This window comes from Centropristis striata, chromosome 13, assembly GCF_030273125.1.
Source record: "Centropristis striata isolate RG_2023a ecotype Rhode Island chromosome 13, C.striata_1.0, whole genome shotgun sequence".
Lineage (NCBI taxonomy): Eukaryota > Metazoa > Chordata > Actinopteri > Perciformes > Serranidae > Centropristis > Centropristis striata.
In genome coordinates this window covers 7,395,621-7,414,001 of record NC_081529.1, presented here as the reverse complement: position 1 = coordinate 7,414,001, position 18,381 = coordinate 7,395,621, and the positions used below count along the sequence as shown (strand labels likewise).

At 41.1% G+C, this 18,381-nt stretch overlaps 2 protein-coding genes and 1 non-coding gene across 3 annotated transcripts in view; all 3 read left to right on the top strand.

Annotated features, from left to right (window-relative positions):
- The first annotated feature begins 365 nt into the window (after nt 1–365).
- On the top strand, nt 366–438 carry trnar-ccu (transfer RNA arginine (anticodon CCU)). Its single transcript has one exon. It is a non-coding gene; the product is annotated as a tRNA-Arg (tRNA).
- Nucleotides 439–576: 138 nt separating this feature from the next.
- On the top strand, nt 577–9,080 carry plbd1a (phospholipase B domain containing 1a). The gene is made up of 11 exons (XM_059347619.1): nt 577–820; nt 1,388–1,610; nt 1,893–1,976; nt 2,618–2,759; nt 3,394–3,534; nt 5,242–5,386; nt 5,637–5,837; nt 6,720–6,860; nt 6,957–7,142; nt 8,000–8,106; nt 8,225–9,080. Exons 1-11 carry the CDS (start codon nt 745–747, stop codon nt 8,399–8,401), a joined length of 1,623 nt encoding a protein of 540 aa, XP_059203602.1. The 5' UTR covers nt 577–744; the 3' UTR covers nt 8,402–9,080.
- A 137-nt stretch (nt 9,081–9,217) lies between these two features.
- Nucleotides 9,218–18,381, top strand: part of LOC131983053 (uncharacterized) — a 12,314-nt gene continuing 3,150 nt past the window's right edge. Inside the window, exons 1-3 of the mRNA XM_059347621.1 lie at nt 9,218–10,145; nt 16,396–16,640; nt 17,159–17,383. Of these exons, the coding sequence (XP_059203604.1) occupies nt 10,126–10,145; nt 16,396–16,640; nt 17,159–17,383 (490 nt within the window). The 5' untranslated portion in view covers nt 9,218–10,125. The remainder of the gene's footprint in view (nt 10,146–16,395; nt 16,641–17,158; nt 17,384–18,381) is intronic.

Sequence of the window (18,381 nt, the reverse complement as noted above, 5' to 3'; positions counted from 1 at the left end):
TCATTAACCTTGCACAGATTGTTTGTTAGATACCTAGCATATTGCAATTATTAGACTTATTTCGACTTAAATATCAAAAATATCAACCTAAAATAAACACTTCCGTTATCTAAAATAAAAGATAAAGGAAGTGTTAGGCCAATTTGAAAGGGTCTCTTTAAATCAATGAACGTTATTAACATTTGAAGGGAGAAAGGGTCTTATTTGTCATGTAACTGGCAAGGGTTGCATGGTTTTAAAAATTATGAGTGCAGAGTGCCCAAAACTGTCAAAATAAAAATACGACAATAAGTCAGCGACAATGGCGGTTATTCTATATTATTATTGATATAAATTGAGTAATGTTGTCCTATGTGTTCCGCAGAGCCCCAGTGGCCTAATGGATAAGGCACTGGCCTCCTAAGCCAGGGATTGTGGGTTCGAGTCCCATCTGGGGTGAAACATTTTGCTCGCTACTCTATGTCCAAAATAGAATTGATTTTGATTTATTGCAACGATATGAAACGGAACAGCACATCTCTCTCTCTCTCTCTCTCTCTCTCTCTCTCTGGCGCTTACCGCATATAGGTCCCATTCTTTTGGGCCTGCAGCCAATCAGGAAACGCGCTGCTTCGTTGGCACTCAGGTTTACTTGGAGTTTCCCTCCGTCACATACAACTGATTTCCTCTTCGCTTGAACCACTCTTGGAAGATCTGCGTATCTGTTCTGCAGTTAGTTTAGCTTTTAACGGCATTTTCACAGCCATGGTTTTAGTAAAGAGGCTATATGTGTTTCTTTTATTTAACTCTATTGTGGCTGCGACCTTCGCCTCTGCTGACAGTAAGTAGGTCGAGTTTGTGTTAAATCACGGGTTGTTGTATAAGGATGTTGTGGCTTCTTGTTTCAGGATTTAACTGTGATTGGCTGTCAGCATGCACTAATGTATTTTACTCGCACTTTCTGTCAACTGCTGTGATTTAGGTTTTCAGAGATTACTGATTGAGATAAACTTGTTTTCTTTACTGATTTAGGTATAGGGTAATCCCCAAACTCACGAGGTTTCCTACCACTGAAATGTTTCTGTTTTAACTTTCATTTTCAATGACCCATAACTCAATTTTAACATAAGCCAGTACAGAATACATAAATACAAGACATGCAGGATAGACATGCAGTGGGATATTTTTAGTGATTGGGACATCTAGTCTTGTGACCCTTCATAGCCTAGATGTCATCTGTCATTCAAGCTAAAAAAAAAAAATGTGACCATATATACATATATATGGTCTTCACATCAATATATCTGTATATGTGATATATACAGATATATTGATATCAGGTTTTTTTTATCATGTAAGCAATTGTATTGTCTTTTATTCAATGCAATTAATTTTTATTTCTTCCCAGAACTGACAGCAGCCACGGTGTACTGGGACCCCACGCACAAGCTCCCCCTGCTGAAGGAGGGGGTGCTGGAAACAGAAGGGGATGCATACGGGTATCTGAATGATACCCTGTCCACTACAGGATGGAGCATCCTAGAGATCCGTGCCGGTTACGGAAAGACCCCTGAAACTGATGAGGTGACTTTCTTCCTGGCCGGCTACCTCGAAGGCTTCCTCACTGCCCAGTAAGTGTCATGAATGTGCTGTCATGTTCAATAATCCTATAGTATCCTTATCATTTCACAAGGTATGTGTTGGCTCATTCATGCCTCTCAAACATGTGATAATCAAAACAAATATCAGGAATCAAATTAGTGATTAGTTGCAAGTCTGCTTTGTCCTTTGACACCTTCTGTAATAATCAACGATTGCCTCCCTCATGATGTTATACAACATCATACAGCAACAGTTGAGTATGCATTTCTTGTAAATTTGATTATATTCATTGAAGTACTCTTTTCCCCCAGGCAGATGATGGACCACTACACCAACATGTACCCACAGCTGATCGAAAACCCAAAGATCCTTGGTCCAGTTCAGAGTTTCATGGCGTGAGTCACTTCTCTTTTCCCTTTTAAAACGTTTAAACCGCAGCAGCAGCACCGCAGTCAGATACAGTACACAATAAAAGTCATCATCTTTCATATCCTCTTTCTAGAGTTGTTTTGGCATTTTAATCATAAATTATATTGTAAAATTCAGCAGGAAGAGAACAGAGACAAAATTAGTGTTTGTTAAAGTCAGAAACAAGTCTTGCATTTATTTAATTTTTACCATTATTATGGGCTTGGTAGTATAGAAGGTTTTGGTAGGCTTATACTTTGATCAAAATTATTTAAAAAATACATTTAAAAACTAGAATGTGTGATTAAAATGACACGGAAAACAAGAATGTTTCACTTCTTTTCATCATATAAAACATTTAAAACTATTAACACCTTAACTTGGCAACATCTCCAGGGAGATATAACTCATAAATTCCAAAATATTTTTTATAAAAGATATGTGTGGAAAAGTTGAGTGCAAAGGATTTAGGTATTAGCATTAAATCATTTTTCACAGCGCATTTTCTTCTTCTGCCTATTTAAGGGTTAATATGTATCTGTTGGACTACATATGTTGTGCTGTGTTTGCTTCTTTTCACAGTAAATAATTACAGTATACTGAGTAATGTCTCTCTTTGGGCTTGTAGGAAGCAGGACGCATGGACCAGAGAGCAGGTGAAACTGAACAAGACCTCTGATCCTTTTTGGAAACACACAGGCTTCATCGTGGCTCAGATGGACGGACTGCAAGCAGGAGTCGCACAATGGGCCAAAAAACAAGGGAAGAAGGTATAAAGTCACATGACATTATTATTTACTTTTCATTGCATTTTAACTTGTTTTTAAACAGGCTTTTTTACATGCATAGAAGCCCTGTATGATATCTGGTCCCTACAGCAGTAGAGGACAGATATCCCACAAAAAGCATAACATGTATGCATCAACAGGAAAATAAAGAATAAACTGTTCAAAACCAGGTTTTTGAAGTGTTTATGTAAATATATAGATTACATAGAAGTGCCATAATTAGAAAATCTTAACGTATGAATCTGAATCTTATCTAATGGGAACTAGAAAACTTTGAGTTCCTTTGAATGTTCATAACAGCTCTGTTTTTATTTAAAATGAGGAACCTCCAATTCAAACCAGACTTGTGATCATACATCACATTTAGTCTCTCTAAAATGTAAAGGGACATGAGTATGCATTGTAGATAGTTTATGATCCACAAGACAACACTACTTCTATGCAGTTTGGTGTAAGTGTCTCCAAATAGCTCATGATTTCAACAAATTTAAGTGTACAGTATCTGCGTTTTCTACAATATTTTTATTTTTGGATAGGTGGCTGTCTAAGTATGGACGCAACACTATTCATATGCATTTTCTGACCGACAGCTGTTTATCTGGTGTCCTTCCCACAGCCGCTGTCCCTGTTTGCCGTCCAGTTCCTGAATGCAGTGGGAGACCTGCTGGATCTGATCCCAGCCCTGGTCCCCAGCTCCAACCCTCCGCTCAGAGACTTCAAACTTCCAGGGATGGGGCACTGCTCTGCTCTCATCAAGGTCAGAGGAAAATATGTTCCAGTTAGGCCTTTCAAGGGGTGCTGTATGTGTAAATGTATTTAATGTGTTGTGCAAAATAAGTTTTGTGTGCTAGATTAGAAAAATTAGAGGCCACCAATGATGAATACATTTCCTCTGTTTGTTTGTGTGTCTGCAAAATGAGAGCTCATTCTTCATCCTGCATACTTCTCTAAAGGACACCAAGCTTACCATCCTCATGTTAAAGCTTTCTCTTCCTAAAAATAAGAAAGTATTCAGTGTATAAAAACTCCAGTTCCTCTTTTGTGACCACCACCATAGAAGAAATACAGGTCTTAGTGTATCCAGAGACATACCGTAACATAGCATATCTTTTTATAACATATTTTAGCCACATAAAACTCAGCATCAGTTTTAGTAAACAATATTTTTAGTATATTTTTACCACTTACATCTGAAGCTGTTATAACCATCGATATCAGTTGTCGACAACCTTTACTAACAAAAGGGCCATTGTTGGCCAAATAAAGAGAAAAAATGTTGGAATGGACCCCCAAACCTTATTTTGAGCCTCACAATAAAGATAAAAAGGTCTACTCAGTCTAAATTAGCCTACCAACATTACTAATAGGTCATAATGAGCATTTATTAATATGTTTTTTTTCAGAATGCAGCGAGGAAACACATGCAAATGAGAGGCTGGACACCAAAGTAATATCTCAGGAGATTTGGAAGCAAAAAGCTAGCCTAGGTAGGGGAACTCAAAATTTAGAGGTTAAGAAGCCGGACCGTAGACTTTCGCAATCTATGATGCACAGTGGGCTAAAATGTAAAAAGCCGTAATACTTTTTAAATATCATATATAAGGTTCACATTTTACAAATGAATACAGATGTCTTTGGGCCTACACCATTGATAAATAAAAAATGGAAATGTCAAGAAATTAACGTATCATTTCAGATTTTTTTTTTGTCACAGCCACAGGGAGCCACTGCAGATGTCCTAAAGAGCCACAGGTTGCCTACCTCTGATCTATACTCTCTTCAAAGCCACCAGACTCCTTTGACAAAACCGTCATTTTACCATGCAGAACACAGGAGTTGCAGCTGAGCCCCAGCCTCAATTGGTTAGTTAGTTTGTGTTATTGTTTGACTTTGGTGAATTCTAATGAACACTTTAAAACCCCAGAGTCACACAATAACACAACAATCCTGTGTGATTACCAGACCAGCGACTCCTTTGTAAAATTACTGTTTTGTCAGAGGAGTCAGGTGGCTTTGAAAAAGGCAGAACGACCCTGAATCCACTTCAGAAACTGGCTTCAAAATGACATCAGACTTAATTGCTACATTGTTGCACACTGCCACATTTACATTCTCTACCAGCTTTTGAAAGATAATACTTAAATTGATGACCAAGATGCCATTTTTTATTGTGTAGGTTAAGTTAGGTTAGGTTAGGTTGTATTCACACATCCCTGTAATTCAGTAATTGATATATTGTGTAGTTTTGTAAACACTGGTAATCACCCAACAGTCCATAAGGCAAAAAAGCCTAAAATGATGCGCTGCCTCTCAACCTATGGCCCTAAATTGGATCATTGCACTAAGTGGTGCTGAGTGGTGTCAAATCATCTCTCATTGGCACAAATTCCATCATTTCTGCTGATACATGAATACTATATGGACTGTTGAGTCAACTTTACTGTTTTCTGCCCTCCCCCTTCAGATGCTGCCCGGCTTTGAGAACCTTCTGTTTGCCCACTCCAGCTGGTACACGTATGCTGCCACAATGAGGATCTACAAACACTGGGATTTCCACATCACTGAGCCTCACACGGCCACTGGGAAACTGTCCTTCAGCAGCTACCCGGGTACGTAATTCTACAAAGGAAGGACAGCAGTGAAATTATATTCCACAAAAACAAAGATTTACCACAGTGAGGGGTTTTACACTTTCTTTCATACATATTGCTGTACTCCTAAAAATATAAAATTACATCAGTGTTTTCAATTAAACACAACTTCTTTCATGGTCACATATATACATATTCCACACGAACAAAGGTTTGACTTCTAATGTCCTACACCAGAAGATTACCAGACGCTTATCTTTCTCTTCAGGTTTCCTGGTGTCTCTGGATGACTTCTACCTCTTGGGCAGTGGTCTGATGATGACCCAGACCACCAACAATGTCTTCAACTCCTCCCTGTTTGACATAATCACTCCCAACAGCCTGCTGTCGTGGCAGAGGGTCAGGCTGTCTCACAGTTTGGCTCATACAGGAGAAGAGTGGGCCAAAACCTTCTCCATGTACAACTCTGGTGAGTGATTATGTATTTGTAAACACAGCTACAGAAATATTCTAAAAGGCAGCAGTAACCTGAAGAGACACACACGTATAATATAAATGAATAGTTAATTGAGGATCATTTTATCTAAAGCAGATCTATAAAATTGAATAAAATTAATTTTATTGAATTTGAATACTTTTGTTTAAATAAAACATTTAAAATAACTTACATAGCCCTGATTATCAAATGCTCTATATTATAAAAAGTGATTAAAATGTCTTTTTCATCAAAAAACCTAAATTCACAGAGAAATGAACTAGCCTGTATTCTGAAAATGTGTCTTTAACAAGCTGTCAGGACTTCTCTTCTTCTTGGGATACAAGAAGATACTACAAACTACTGTAAGCATGGTCGCCCACAAAGTTGGAATACATTTTTTTTTTACCTCTTTCCATGAAATTATAGTGACAATGTGATTTATTCTTGACAGCTAAAGTGTATATCTTCTCAAAAATGTATTAATCAATCTCTTCAAAATGATTACTGATGCATTTAAATACTAATAAACAGTAAGTGTCTGAAAACAAAATGATTACAACTTTATGGGCAACAGTGTATATAGGTAGAAAGTGCTGCTACAGTGCCATTACAGTCATTCCCTGGCTGCAATGATGGTGCAGAGAGCTGAGCCAGAACACTGATTATTCAGAGCAGACTGGGCTTTTTCAGGATGGGAACTCAAAAGGAAATCAAATTCTGAAGACTAAAGGTTTATGGGAATAAATATCAGGGGATGTGTGGTTTGAAGGAAGTGCGCTCACAGACCTCTGCACTGCTCCTCATCTGTGCTCGAGGCTACGTTTGCTGCATGAAAATTTTAAAAAGCCTATATCTCTGGCTCTGCTTGTGAAGGAACCTACAACAACCAGTACATGGTGTTGGACAGGAGCAAAGTGAAACTGGGCCACAGTGTTGATGACGGCGCTCTGACTGTGGTGGAGCAGATCCCCGGGCTGGTGGAGTACTCGGACCAGACTCAGGCTTTGCGCAGAGGTAAGAACAGATCTGTTTTTTATGTTTTCTACTGGATTTTGTTTGATTTGGACTTTTGTAGGGTTTATGTTTCCCTGCTGCCTCTGTTTATCACAGGTTACTGGCCGTCCTATAACATTCCTTTCCACAAGAAGATCTACACACTGAGTGGTTATGTACATATGTGGGAGGAGTATGGAGAGGACTTCTCCTACGATCTCTGTCCCAGAGCCAAGATCTTCCGCCGTGACCAGGCTGATGTCAAGGACCTGGACTCCTTGAAGCACATCATGAGGTTTAATGGTGTGTGGCTCTGTCTCATTCAGCTAGCTCTAGATATCAACCAGAACCTGCATTTCCTATGTTTTCACAAGTTTAATGTTTTGGAAGGGGTTTTCCATATGATGAAAGTAGCACAATGATTAGACAAACACAGTAACATATTTGTAAATTGATTGAACTCGCTCACGAATCTCATGAATCTTCTCTTTCTAAACAGTAGATCTCAAATAATATTCCTAAAAATGTTGGTCACATATTTTTACCCTTTGAACCCATCAAGGCATGTTTTATATACAAACTACAAACCAGAAACAGTCTGAAATTACCGTCAGATGCTTACATTTTTTACTGGCCCTTGAATAACTGATGCGTGCTGTTTCATCAAAATCACTTTGTTCTATACATCTCATTTAAAATGTGAATCAGCTGAGACAAACAGTCATGTAACAAACATCTGTGAATCTTCGACTGAACTACAGGCTGTTTGCGCAGAGCAGAGGGGAGAGGACAAGAGAGAGGTTGTAAGTAGCGGCTGTAAAAAATTTCAATATTTATAGCATATATTCAAATATTGGGAACACTTGGAAAAAGTCTTGTCTATATAGGATCTTTTGACTTCATCTTAATTTTTCACTTCATATATATGACTTATGTCTTTTTTACCATGTTAAACTGCACATAAGAGGTTTTTAAGTGTCCTACTTGATTGTGCTGTTTCCATAGAGTTGCAGAACTGACAGCTTGCGGTGAAAAACGAGGTCATAGTGGGGGAAAAAAAGCCCCAAACCTTTTTAGGGTTCAGAGGGTTAAATAGATATCTACTTATTATCCCAGAAGAGCACTTGTATATTTGCCGGTGTGTATTTGCTTGATTTCAGACTACAGGAAGGATCCGTACTCCAAGAATGACCCCTGCAAAACCATCTGCTGCCGCGGCGACCTGAGGTCCCAGGGGGCTTCACCATCAGGTTGCTATGACACTAAGGTAGGGCCCTGTCACCACGGCGATCTTGCATTACATGAACAGAGGTCGCTAAGGTTTAGTAAAATCAAATGCCTTTTAGCTCAGATTTCCTCCCGTTCCTGTGTTGTTCTCCGTCCAGGTGACAGATTTCCACATGGCTGGGGACTTCCGTGCGGAGGCGGTGAACGGGCCAACGACACAGGATGGACTCCCGCCGTTCTTTTGGGATAAATACAGCAGCATCAGCCACCAGGGCCTGCCACGGTACTACAACTTCACCTTCGTCAAGATGCAGCCTTTACTCTTCAAGCCATGAGGTGTGTGTGTGTGTGAGCGTGTGTGAGTGAGACAGAGAGAGATGATGTCTGTCTGCTGCTTTCAGAATAATGAATGATCAATCACAGTTTAAAGGTTCTTTTGTGGTCTGCACACATATGTTTGATAATGATTTGGATCATTGCTGAGAGTTAAGAAATCTATCCAAACTGATATTTTCTTTTTAAGTTTTTAAATGTTGTGAGTAACAATGTCTCCTTCCACCTGATAAAATGCCCAATATCACACTGCCAATCGGATTTTTACTCAGTATTGTAACTCTTTCAACATACGGGAATATGTACTTTGGAATACAGCTGAAGTCAGTGGTAGGTTTTTTATATATCTGCAGCCATTCGTGCCTTGAACTCTGAGAGTATTTTTTATGATTTTATAAAATGCAGAATCATTGCACTAAATCAGTATTCCTGCCATCTTTAATTGTTTTTTAAATTCTTGAATGTCTTTATACAAATGCAACAATCAGTGCAATGGTAAACTCGGAGCTGTTGATCTTCTCTAGTGCTGGGATTTATGTGCATTTATTTTGTTATACTGTGCAAAATGAAAATATCTCAGGTTCGTATTTTTGCAAAAGCTTGTTTCATATGTGATGTGATGCTTAACACTGCAAATTTGCATCTTTTGTGTTAATTGTTTATTAAATTTTTACGGATGTATCAACTCAGTCCTGTTTTTAATCTTGTCTTGTCACTTTTGTTTTACAAAGTAACTGCAGTACCAGTTGATGTGTGTTCTAGGCTGGAAGCTAAGACTGTATAGAAGTGAGTTTAGCCACTGTGACGTCACTCATTGGTTCGTGCACTTCCGTTTTGAAGCCTTGAGATTGGCATGTTCACTGTTGCCATATTTTTTTATTATGTATTTTTTTGGAACAGAAGTGACCATATTTGGACTAGAGAGTTGGGCTTGAGAGGAGAAGGCCAAGTTATCAGCTAATGCTAGCACTAGCGTGGTTAGCAAGGTGCATCCATAATTCATAATTTGAAATTGTACAACTGATAAACAAAACATTTTTACAATAAACTTTCATGAACTGAAAACACACTATGAAAGGATCAAAGTTCTAAATTTAAATGCATAATGGTAGTGCCCTTGTCAATCTCGGTGTAGCCCACCCTAAAGCATACCCTGCTACACATCTATTTTACTTTAAATGTGACCATAATTTACTAAATGAACATCATGTTGTATTGAAGAAGGCTTGAAAATAGTGATTGAAACCATAAACTCATTAGGAAAATGTTAACTGAGATAATAAATCTATACAATTGGACTTTTTTAGTGGAGTCGCCCCCTGCTGGTGTAGTGGGTCTGGAATAGCCACATATAGTTATAGTTATCACATTAACAGACACCCCCTCTTTTTCATTTTAATATCTGAACTTTTATTTGAATCTTTATGAACAGTTTTGCAAAAAGCATTACCACTTTGCGCCAGTAGACGGTGCTCTAACACCCATGGGTCCAGGCAAATAGTTTCTGCTCTGCTTTGCTCTGCACATGTGCAGAGAATAAACCTGCTGAGCAGCAGTAGCATGAGCTAACAACTCTTGTGTTTGTGTTTGGATCCACAGGTATATAAAATGTATTATTTTGTACATTTTGGTTCGGTTAAACTATGTAACAACATACAGTGAAGCCACGACGAGAAGCTAAGCATGGTAGAATGTTGAAAGATGTACTTTATCGTCAGAGTTTATTATGTGGGCCTTCCCGTCCAGGTAGGTCAGTTGAACCAGAGTGAGTGTGTACGTGTGTGTGAGGGCAGTTCCGACCATAAACATTGCCTGTTAGAGTTGTTGTTTATTAATATTTTTTCTGGAAGTAACTGGTACAGTATTTACAGTGTTGTGTATTCTGAAATTTGAATATTAAGCCGATGAGCAGAGAATAAACCTGCTGAGCAGCAGTAGCATGAGCTAACAACTCTCGTGTTTGTGTTTGGATCCACAGTAACTGTTAGCCACACCGTAGCTCAGCCGCTCAGTGCCCGCCGCCTGAGTGGCTCATGCTGCCGGACCAGAGACCCCTAGCTCTGGCGCCGGTAACACTGGCCATTAGAAAGAATGCAGGTTAAGGGCACTTTCTCATTGGTTTTACTTTTTACACTCGGAGGTTGCTGCTTGGTTTGGAGAAATTGTCCCTACACATGACCAAGCTTGTTGCATTAAAATATTCAGCATTATTTCCTAATAGTTCATCACTTACACAAGTGTTTCTGGTGAAGCTTGCTGCAATCAAAAACAAGAAATTCTGAAGAAATTGTCAGCAAATGTTTGTCATGTTCCATCCTGCTCTTGAAGTGTTGTTTTCCTCTTGGCACCCTGAAGGACACGACAGCGATCCAGGCGACGAACAGGGAACTGGGAACCTGGCTAGTGGCAGTAGGCAAGTCAGGGCTGCCAGACAAGTTTAAAGCCTGGATATACCAGCATGGCATCCTCCCGCGCCTCCTCTGGCCACTGCTGGTCTACGACGTCCCATTAACCACCGTTGAGGGCTTCGAGAGAAAGGTCAGTGGCTACCTTCGCAGGTGGTTAGGCCTACCACGTAGCCTTAGCAGCATAGCCTTGTATGGGAATAAGAACAAGCTGCGACTTCCCTTCAGCAGTCTGACGGAGGAGTTCATGGTCACCCATGCAAGAGAGGTGCTGCTGTATAGAGACTAGAATGACACCAAAGTCTCCTCAGCTGGGATTGAAGTGCGGACTGGCCGGAAGTGGAGAGCCCAGGATGCGGTGGAGCGAGCTGAAGCACGACTACGCCACAGTGTACTGGTGGGATCAGTTGCGTCAGGCCGGGCAGGGCTTGGGAGCAACCCAAGACCCCAGTACAACAAGACACAGGGGAAGGAGAGCCGTCAGCTCATCCAGGAAGAGGTTCGAGCAGGAGTGGAGGAGACCCGCTCGAGCAGGATGGTCGGAATGAGACAACAGGGCGCATGGACTAGATGGGAGCAGGCACTGGACCGGAAGATTTCGTGGTCTGACATTTGGAAGGCGGAGCCGCTCCGGATAAGGTTTTTGATCCAGTCAGTCTACGATGTCCTCCCCAGCCCATCCAACCTCTTCTGTTGGGGACTGGCAGAAACACCCGCCTGCCCTCTGTGTCAGAGGAGAGGATCACTGGAGCACATCCTTAGCTGCTGCCCGAAAGCCCTGGGGGAGGGATGTTACCGGTGGCGCCATGACCAGGTGCTGAGAGTCATAGCAGATACCATCTGCACCGGGATCTCTCTCAGTAAGCAACAACAGCCAGCTAGGCACTCCATCAGCTTTATTAAAGCTGGAGAGAAGCCACAACAATGCGCAAGCCAAGCAGCAGGGCTCCTGGCCACTGCTAGGGACTGGCAGCTGAAGGTGGACCTGGGGAAACAGCTCAAGTTCCCAGAGACCATCGCAGTAACAACACTCAGGCCGGACTTGGTTCTCATGTCAGAATCAACAAGGCAGGTGATACTGTTGGAGTTGACTGTGCCCTGGGAAGACCGGATGGAGGAGGCATTTGAGAGGAAGAGGGCCAAGTATGAAGAGCTGGCAAGCGAATGCAGACGAAACGGATGGAAGACCCGATGTAACCCCATTGAGGTTGGATGCCGTGGGTTCGCAGGCCAGTCACTCTGCAGGGCTCTCAAGATGTTGGGCATAAGGGGACTGCACAGCAAGAAAGCCATCAGGAACACTACTGATGCTGCTGAGAAGGCATCAAGATGGCTGTGGATCAAGAGGGGTGATCCGCGGGCCATAAAAGCTACCTAGACACAAGCCGGGGACTGATCATCCTCGGCTGGGTCACCTGGGCGAGGGTGTCTGATGTTGAAAGACCCGAAACACCCGATGACCCCAGGTTACATCACTGATTATGTGTCTAGGTTGCACCAGGAGGTGTATAATAAACCACCATACATTTTTTTTAAAATACTCACCTGCTCTCTCTTAGTTTCAGCCGTTTTTGTAAAGTTTCTCACATGGACAAAATTTTGATTTCAGAGGTGGGAGGGACACAAGTATCTTTAATAAAACTCAAACTCTTTCAGTTCCTAGTAGTTCTTCTAGTTTTCTATTGTTACTTTTAAGTTTACTGTTTCCTTTTTTGGTTTGACCTTTTGTAAAGCATATAGCAAAACATTATCAACCAATTCTGTATTTCACCTTGTTACTGAACTTCACTCCAACTCTGTACCACCAATTTTACACTTATTTTTGACGTAAATGAAAAGTAAACAAGGGTCAATTTGACCCAAAGACCACAGAGGGGTCAACATAATCAAGTCATCCAGAGCTTTCAAACAGATGTTGTCTTTGATCATTGACAAAATAAATAGAGATAAATTCCTGGCAGAGTTTTTTCCTGTCCAAGGCGCCAACTCTTTCTTGGTGTATGTGACAAACTGCCCCATTGTTCAGGCGTTTCTGCTTCATGCAGTTGCAAAGCTCAGTGCGCTGAATCTCCTCTCAGCTTCAGCAGACGATGTTGGAACAACCAACAACAGCCTCACAAGGACCTCCACCTAATCAAAAAAACCTTTGACTTCAGGCAGCATGCCTCTCAGGATGTCTGCAGCTTCTGTGCTTGATATGTAGGTGTTCTTTGATTTGAACATAGCTTACTGCACATCCAACATCCTCCTTTTAACCCATTGATGCCGGGAAAGCATTACTGCATTTCTACCATTGAAACCGGGTGCGCTGTTGCGTCACTCTACCATTAAGGCCGGGACAGCGGATATGTAATTTTGTAGTATTTGTATTTTTTTCCACCTATTTTCGGTCTCTTGGCCAATGAAATGCAACAGAATCATGATCAGAATACATGCAGGAGTGTCGCAATGCAACATTGGACTTTTCCAGAACTTTGAAATCATGGTGGAAGAGGACTTTAGCGGAGGAGCTCAGCAGTAAGTGACGGAAGCAATCTTGATGAAAACAGCGCCGATGATTTAATTGCTGATCCGGACTTTGAACCCTCGGAACCAATCGACCGGCATTTATGGATGAGGAATATGTTTTTAGACGACATATTTTCACCGAAGAACAGACAGATTTGTGGCCATCTGGAGATAATAATAATATTAATAATAATATATTAATATTGATAATAATAATAATAATTGATTGTGATGATGATATAAGAAATCATGACTGTTTATGTCTTATATTACTTTATGCGTTGTTGAGTACCCTGAAAAGTGCAATATATAAAATTTATTATTATTATTTATTATTATGATGATAATTATTTATTTTTTTATTACAGTAGGGTAATGAGAACTATGTCTATTTCTTCCAATGGTCATATCATGTTTGCATCTTGCTAATGTATTAGTATTATGCATAGGATTTTTTATTCAGACAAATGTAACGTTTGCTGAGTTTGTTGATTTTTTAAAAAACTTTATTGAAGGTTTGGACAAATAAACTTCTCATGAAAGCCACGGGTATAAGCTCTCAAATACTTTTTGAATTTCATTTCTATCTGCTATAGAGGCTGAAAAATCTTCTGTTGAATTTCCAGAAAAACTTCAGGTTTTAGGGGGTTCTTCCAAAATCGCCCATAGGTTTTCCAGGCATGTTTTTAAGGCGTTTTACGCCTTAATGGGTTAATCTCTGGATACTGGTCCACAATGACATCACATCCTGTTAAAAGCACATTCTCCAACTTCTGAAGAACTTCAAGGCTTGTTTGATGAAACCGCTCTCTGAATTGCACATCTGCTTTGTCAACCATCTTGAAGAACTCCCTTCTGAAGTAATCAACAGAAGCTGCTGAGGCATGTGCTGGAGCTTCACCAGCTAGGCCTTTCGGTGGCCTGCAGATACGAGGCATTTCAATTGGGCTGATGTTTAGTGAGGTGACCAGCTCTGTTGCACTGTAAAAGACCTGTTGGAATCTTCCCTCTGTCCTTTTCTCTTGCTGTCTTGACATAATCTACTGCAGCCTGCATGCCTGCAACTGTGATGGTTTTGCTTTTGTAATGATTTGTTGAGGCATTCCATTTCCTCAAGAACTTCCAAAGCAAGATGGAGTCCCAGCACTGTGTTCCCTTTCTGGAATCTGTCAAGGAGACCGTTTGCCTTCATAGCTGTTTCGGAGCCACCGGTTGAACCCTTCTCCTCCAAACTTAGCAACACTGCCTCATACTGTTTGAGGACTGAATGGACTGCTGCGACTCGCACAGTCCACCGTGTAGGACACAATAGTTTAAGTGGTAAATTATCTATGTTCAGATGTGGCAATGTTGCAGAATATGGTCTTGAACTTTCCTGTCATGTCCAAACTGATGCCCCAATTCATGGACCCACTGCAGTGCATCACAGACGACAGGTGAGACTGCACAAGTTGCCTGTGTTATCAAATTAACACAGTGAGGACCACAGTGCACGAACAGTGCCAGTAGTTGTGATTGTGTAAGATAGGCCTGTGCACCAGCCAGGGGCCTAGCAATCTCCGTGTCGGAGCACGGAGGCAAACCAGGAAGTGCCTTAAGCTGCATTCTACCGAAAATGGCATTGGCATTAAAGATAAGCTTTTTTTTTTTTTTATCTCTGCATTGTTGAGGTTCTACAGTTATAATCATTCATTCATTCATTCATTGCCTATCCCAGCTGTCATTGGGCGAGAGGCGGGGTACACCCTGGACAGGACGCCAGACTATCACAGGGCAGACAATCACACTCTCATTCACACCTATGGGCAATTGAGAGTCACCAATTAAACCTAAGTGCATGTTTTTGGACTGTGGGAGGAAGCCGGAGTATCCGGAGAGAACCCACGCCGACAACATGCAAACTCCACACAGAAGAGCTGCAGGCGGGACCACTAACCACTACACCACCGTGTAGCCCAGTTATAATAATAATACATTTTATTTATCAGCACTTTCAAAACTCAAAGACACTTTAGAAGATTATTGAGAGCTTTGTGATTGATGAGGAGGATCTTGAAGTGAATGCTGCTTTATTGGGAGCCAGTGAAGGTTTTGCAGGATGGCTGTAATTTGAGTAACTTACACTTTGACTTCTAAAGAAATCTCTAATGTCCACTTTCCTTCTTTAAGACATCCTGGCTGCGCCTAATTACCAAACACACACACATACACACACAGGCACGCATGCACATATCACATGGACACCGATTTAAACGTTAATGTAAATGAACCATATTACAATCCGTCTTGCTGACGGGACCCAGGCAGAACAAACGCCCAACATGTTAACAATAATTTACAGTGGCAGATTAACAGGAAATCCTGTCTCCTGGGCAACCAGCAGACCTGTGTTCAAGTCCTGGCGCTGTTTACAACCTGTTGGAGTGACAGCAGGGACGGCCAATCACACAAGAAATGGCAGAGCCAATCGAGGAGCTTGTGGGTGGGTCTAAACTAAGGCAAACAGGCTTCAGCTTGAGCGGCCGTTTTTTTGTAGTGTCTTCTTTTGGACGGTAAAAACTGTGTCTCCACCATCTCTCTCTGTAAGTCTTCCTGCCAGTCATTTGCCAGGCTTTACAATGCTAGATAATGAGATGTTGTGGAGCCCCACAGCTTCCCAATGATATGATTAAGTATGACAAATGTTGACGTGTGATGCATTCCATGGAAGAGGGAGACCTGATGTCTGTGGCCTCATGAGATTTATCGAAAGAAAAATGGAGATGACAGGAACTAAATCTGATCTGTAATTATGTCATAAAACAACAGAAAAAGTTTTGATGAATCATTATCCTCACCAATTAATCATCTTGACTAACAGTAAACTGATCATAGATTACCATCAAGTTCCTTAAATTGTTTAATCCAATTTAAGGAACTTGAAGGTCAGAACCTCTTTGTTTTTGAAACTGAAACACAGTGAGCTCTCTCTCTGTCCCCGGGGACACGTAGTGATTCACTCTTTCCTATGAAATGGAGGAACTGAAACGTCTGTTAGGCACTCAGCATTCATTTCTTAAATCCTCCCCCCTCTGTGTTTTCAGCTACTTTTTTTACTGTGTCACAAACACAAGTTCAGGGGAGGATAACACAGCAGCAGGTTGCCACATTGCTTCTGCCATGGGCAAGAAGGACTGTCCTCCTGGACATAAGTGGGACAGCCTCATCTGCTTATGCAAGCCTATCTGTCCTGCTGACAGTAAGTGGGACAGTCTCCTCAAAGTATGTCTCTTCAGCAAGACGGAAACCAGACCTGAACCCGAACCACCAACAACTCAACCACCAACAGGTGAGACTGAACTTTTTGAACAGGTTTTGTTGCTAAAAAAATACTATACATGTTTTATCCACCTCCTCTGTGAAGTTGTTCTGCTACAAGTCTAGTCTCAAAACCTCTTTGAGCTAGTCTCAGTTTTAGAGCCAGTTTAAATCAACATCTCTAGGCCACTTTATAACGTTGACTGAATTCTTCTTGGCCGTCTTAAACGTCAGAGATGTGTCATTTTCAACCTGACTTGTGTGTAATAGTGTCTCCTCTCCATTCAGGTAGTTACATCTGTGCAGGGTTGCAAGATATGTGCTGGTTTTTCAAAAAGGGACATGATTATCTCCGCCAGTCTTAAGCCTGAAGGGCAGGCCAGCTGACAGAGTTGCTCATTGCTCAAGATTCTCTCAAAATTTTCACAAACACCCCCTTTTTGACAAATTACTCCAGCAGGAAATGTAGTGTACTAGAGGGCTGCCCCCTGTTGAGAATGTGATCTATTGTTCAGTTGAGGTAGTTGGTAATCATCTCTTTCCCTGCAGTGCACCCCCTGACTCATGTAGTCCAGCTAAGAGCCATGGACCCCACAGAGCCGTCCCTGCCTCGTGGGGTCCAGCTGAGAACCCCCACTGCCCAGGTCAACTCAGTGATGCTGCTGAGTCCGGCTCTGTGGACCTTTGTGGTGCTGGCCATACTGGGGTCCATCCTTACTCTGGCTCTCTGGTTTATCATATACAGACGACAGACCCGACACAGCAGCACCTCAGGTAAATAAAGACAACTGTCATTCAGGGTTCAAATGATTTGTTTTTATTCTTTATAAATGAATTCTTCACATAAAGGCCAACACATCCAACAATGCTCAGAGGCTGAACTGGTTATTTCTTTATAAATCATTTAGTCTTCACTTTTCTGGAGGGTTTGAGTGTCACATAATGACTTAGATGAAAGTTTGATAAGTTTAAAATGTTTTTCATTTAACAGGATAAATGTAACAATATTGCCATTGAAAATCAATGACTTTATTTTGAAAATATCAGTGTCTGTATCACGATGAAACACCTAAACTGATTTAACTCTTCTTATAGAGGCACCTGCTGAAATACAATAGAAGATTAATACAAAGACAGATACTGCAGTCAATTTTGTTTCGAGGGAATCAGTTTTTCTCCAGATAAATTCCATATTCACAGGAAACATTTAACCTTAGGCAGGTTGACTCCTAATAACACCACTGACCAAGAGTCAGTGAGTCAGGGGTCTCCTGGGTCAAAGTCAGGGTTTGTTTGACCCATCCACCTCCCCTCCAATCCATCCTGAGATGACTTTAACAGTCTTTGTACTACCTCTGTTACTCTGTGCATCTAGTATTGCCATTACATTGGTGTTAATGAAAAGCCTGATGCATCTCGTACAGATGCTAAAGGGTTCTTTGTTTGCAAAAACGGCGGCATCTGATGAGTTGGGAGTGAAGCTGGGCTGGATATGTGGAGAAGAGGGCAAAATAACCAACAAATTTATGGTCATTTTCAAAGGGGTCCCCCATTGACCTCTGACCTCAAGATATCTGAATGAAAATAGGTTCTATGGGTATCCACAAGTCTGCCCTTTACAAATAAGCCCACTTTATGCAAATCTCATTCAGTTTTTGACAAAAAAAACTATATAGGATTTTGCATGCAGTATAAATGGGTTATTTTCCCCTATTGTATTTGCATATTTCTGCATACTGGGGAATTGGAATTGCCTAAATTGGGTATCACTG

What these genes read in the sequence shown, in the direction of transcription:
- plbd1a (XM_059347619.1), top strand. Translation starts at nt 745, where the DNA reads ATGGTTTTAGTAAAGAGGCTATATGTGTTTCTTTTATTTAACTCTATT. An exon ending in GACCTTCGCCTCTGCTGACA is followed by an intron (nt 821 to 1,387) that starts GTAAGTAGGTCG and finishes ATTTCTTCCCAG; the next exon opens with AACTGACAGCAGCCACGGTG. An exon ending in CTTCTCCATGTACAACTCTG is followed by an intron (nt 5,838 to 6,719) that starts GTGAGTGATTAT and finishes CTGCTTGTGAAG; the next exon opens with GAACCTACAACAACCAGTAC.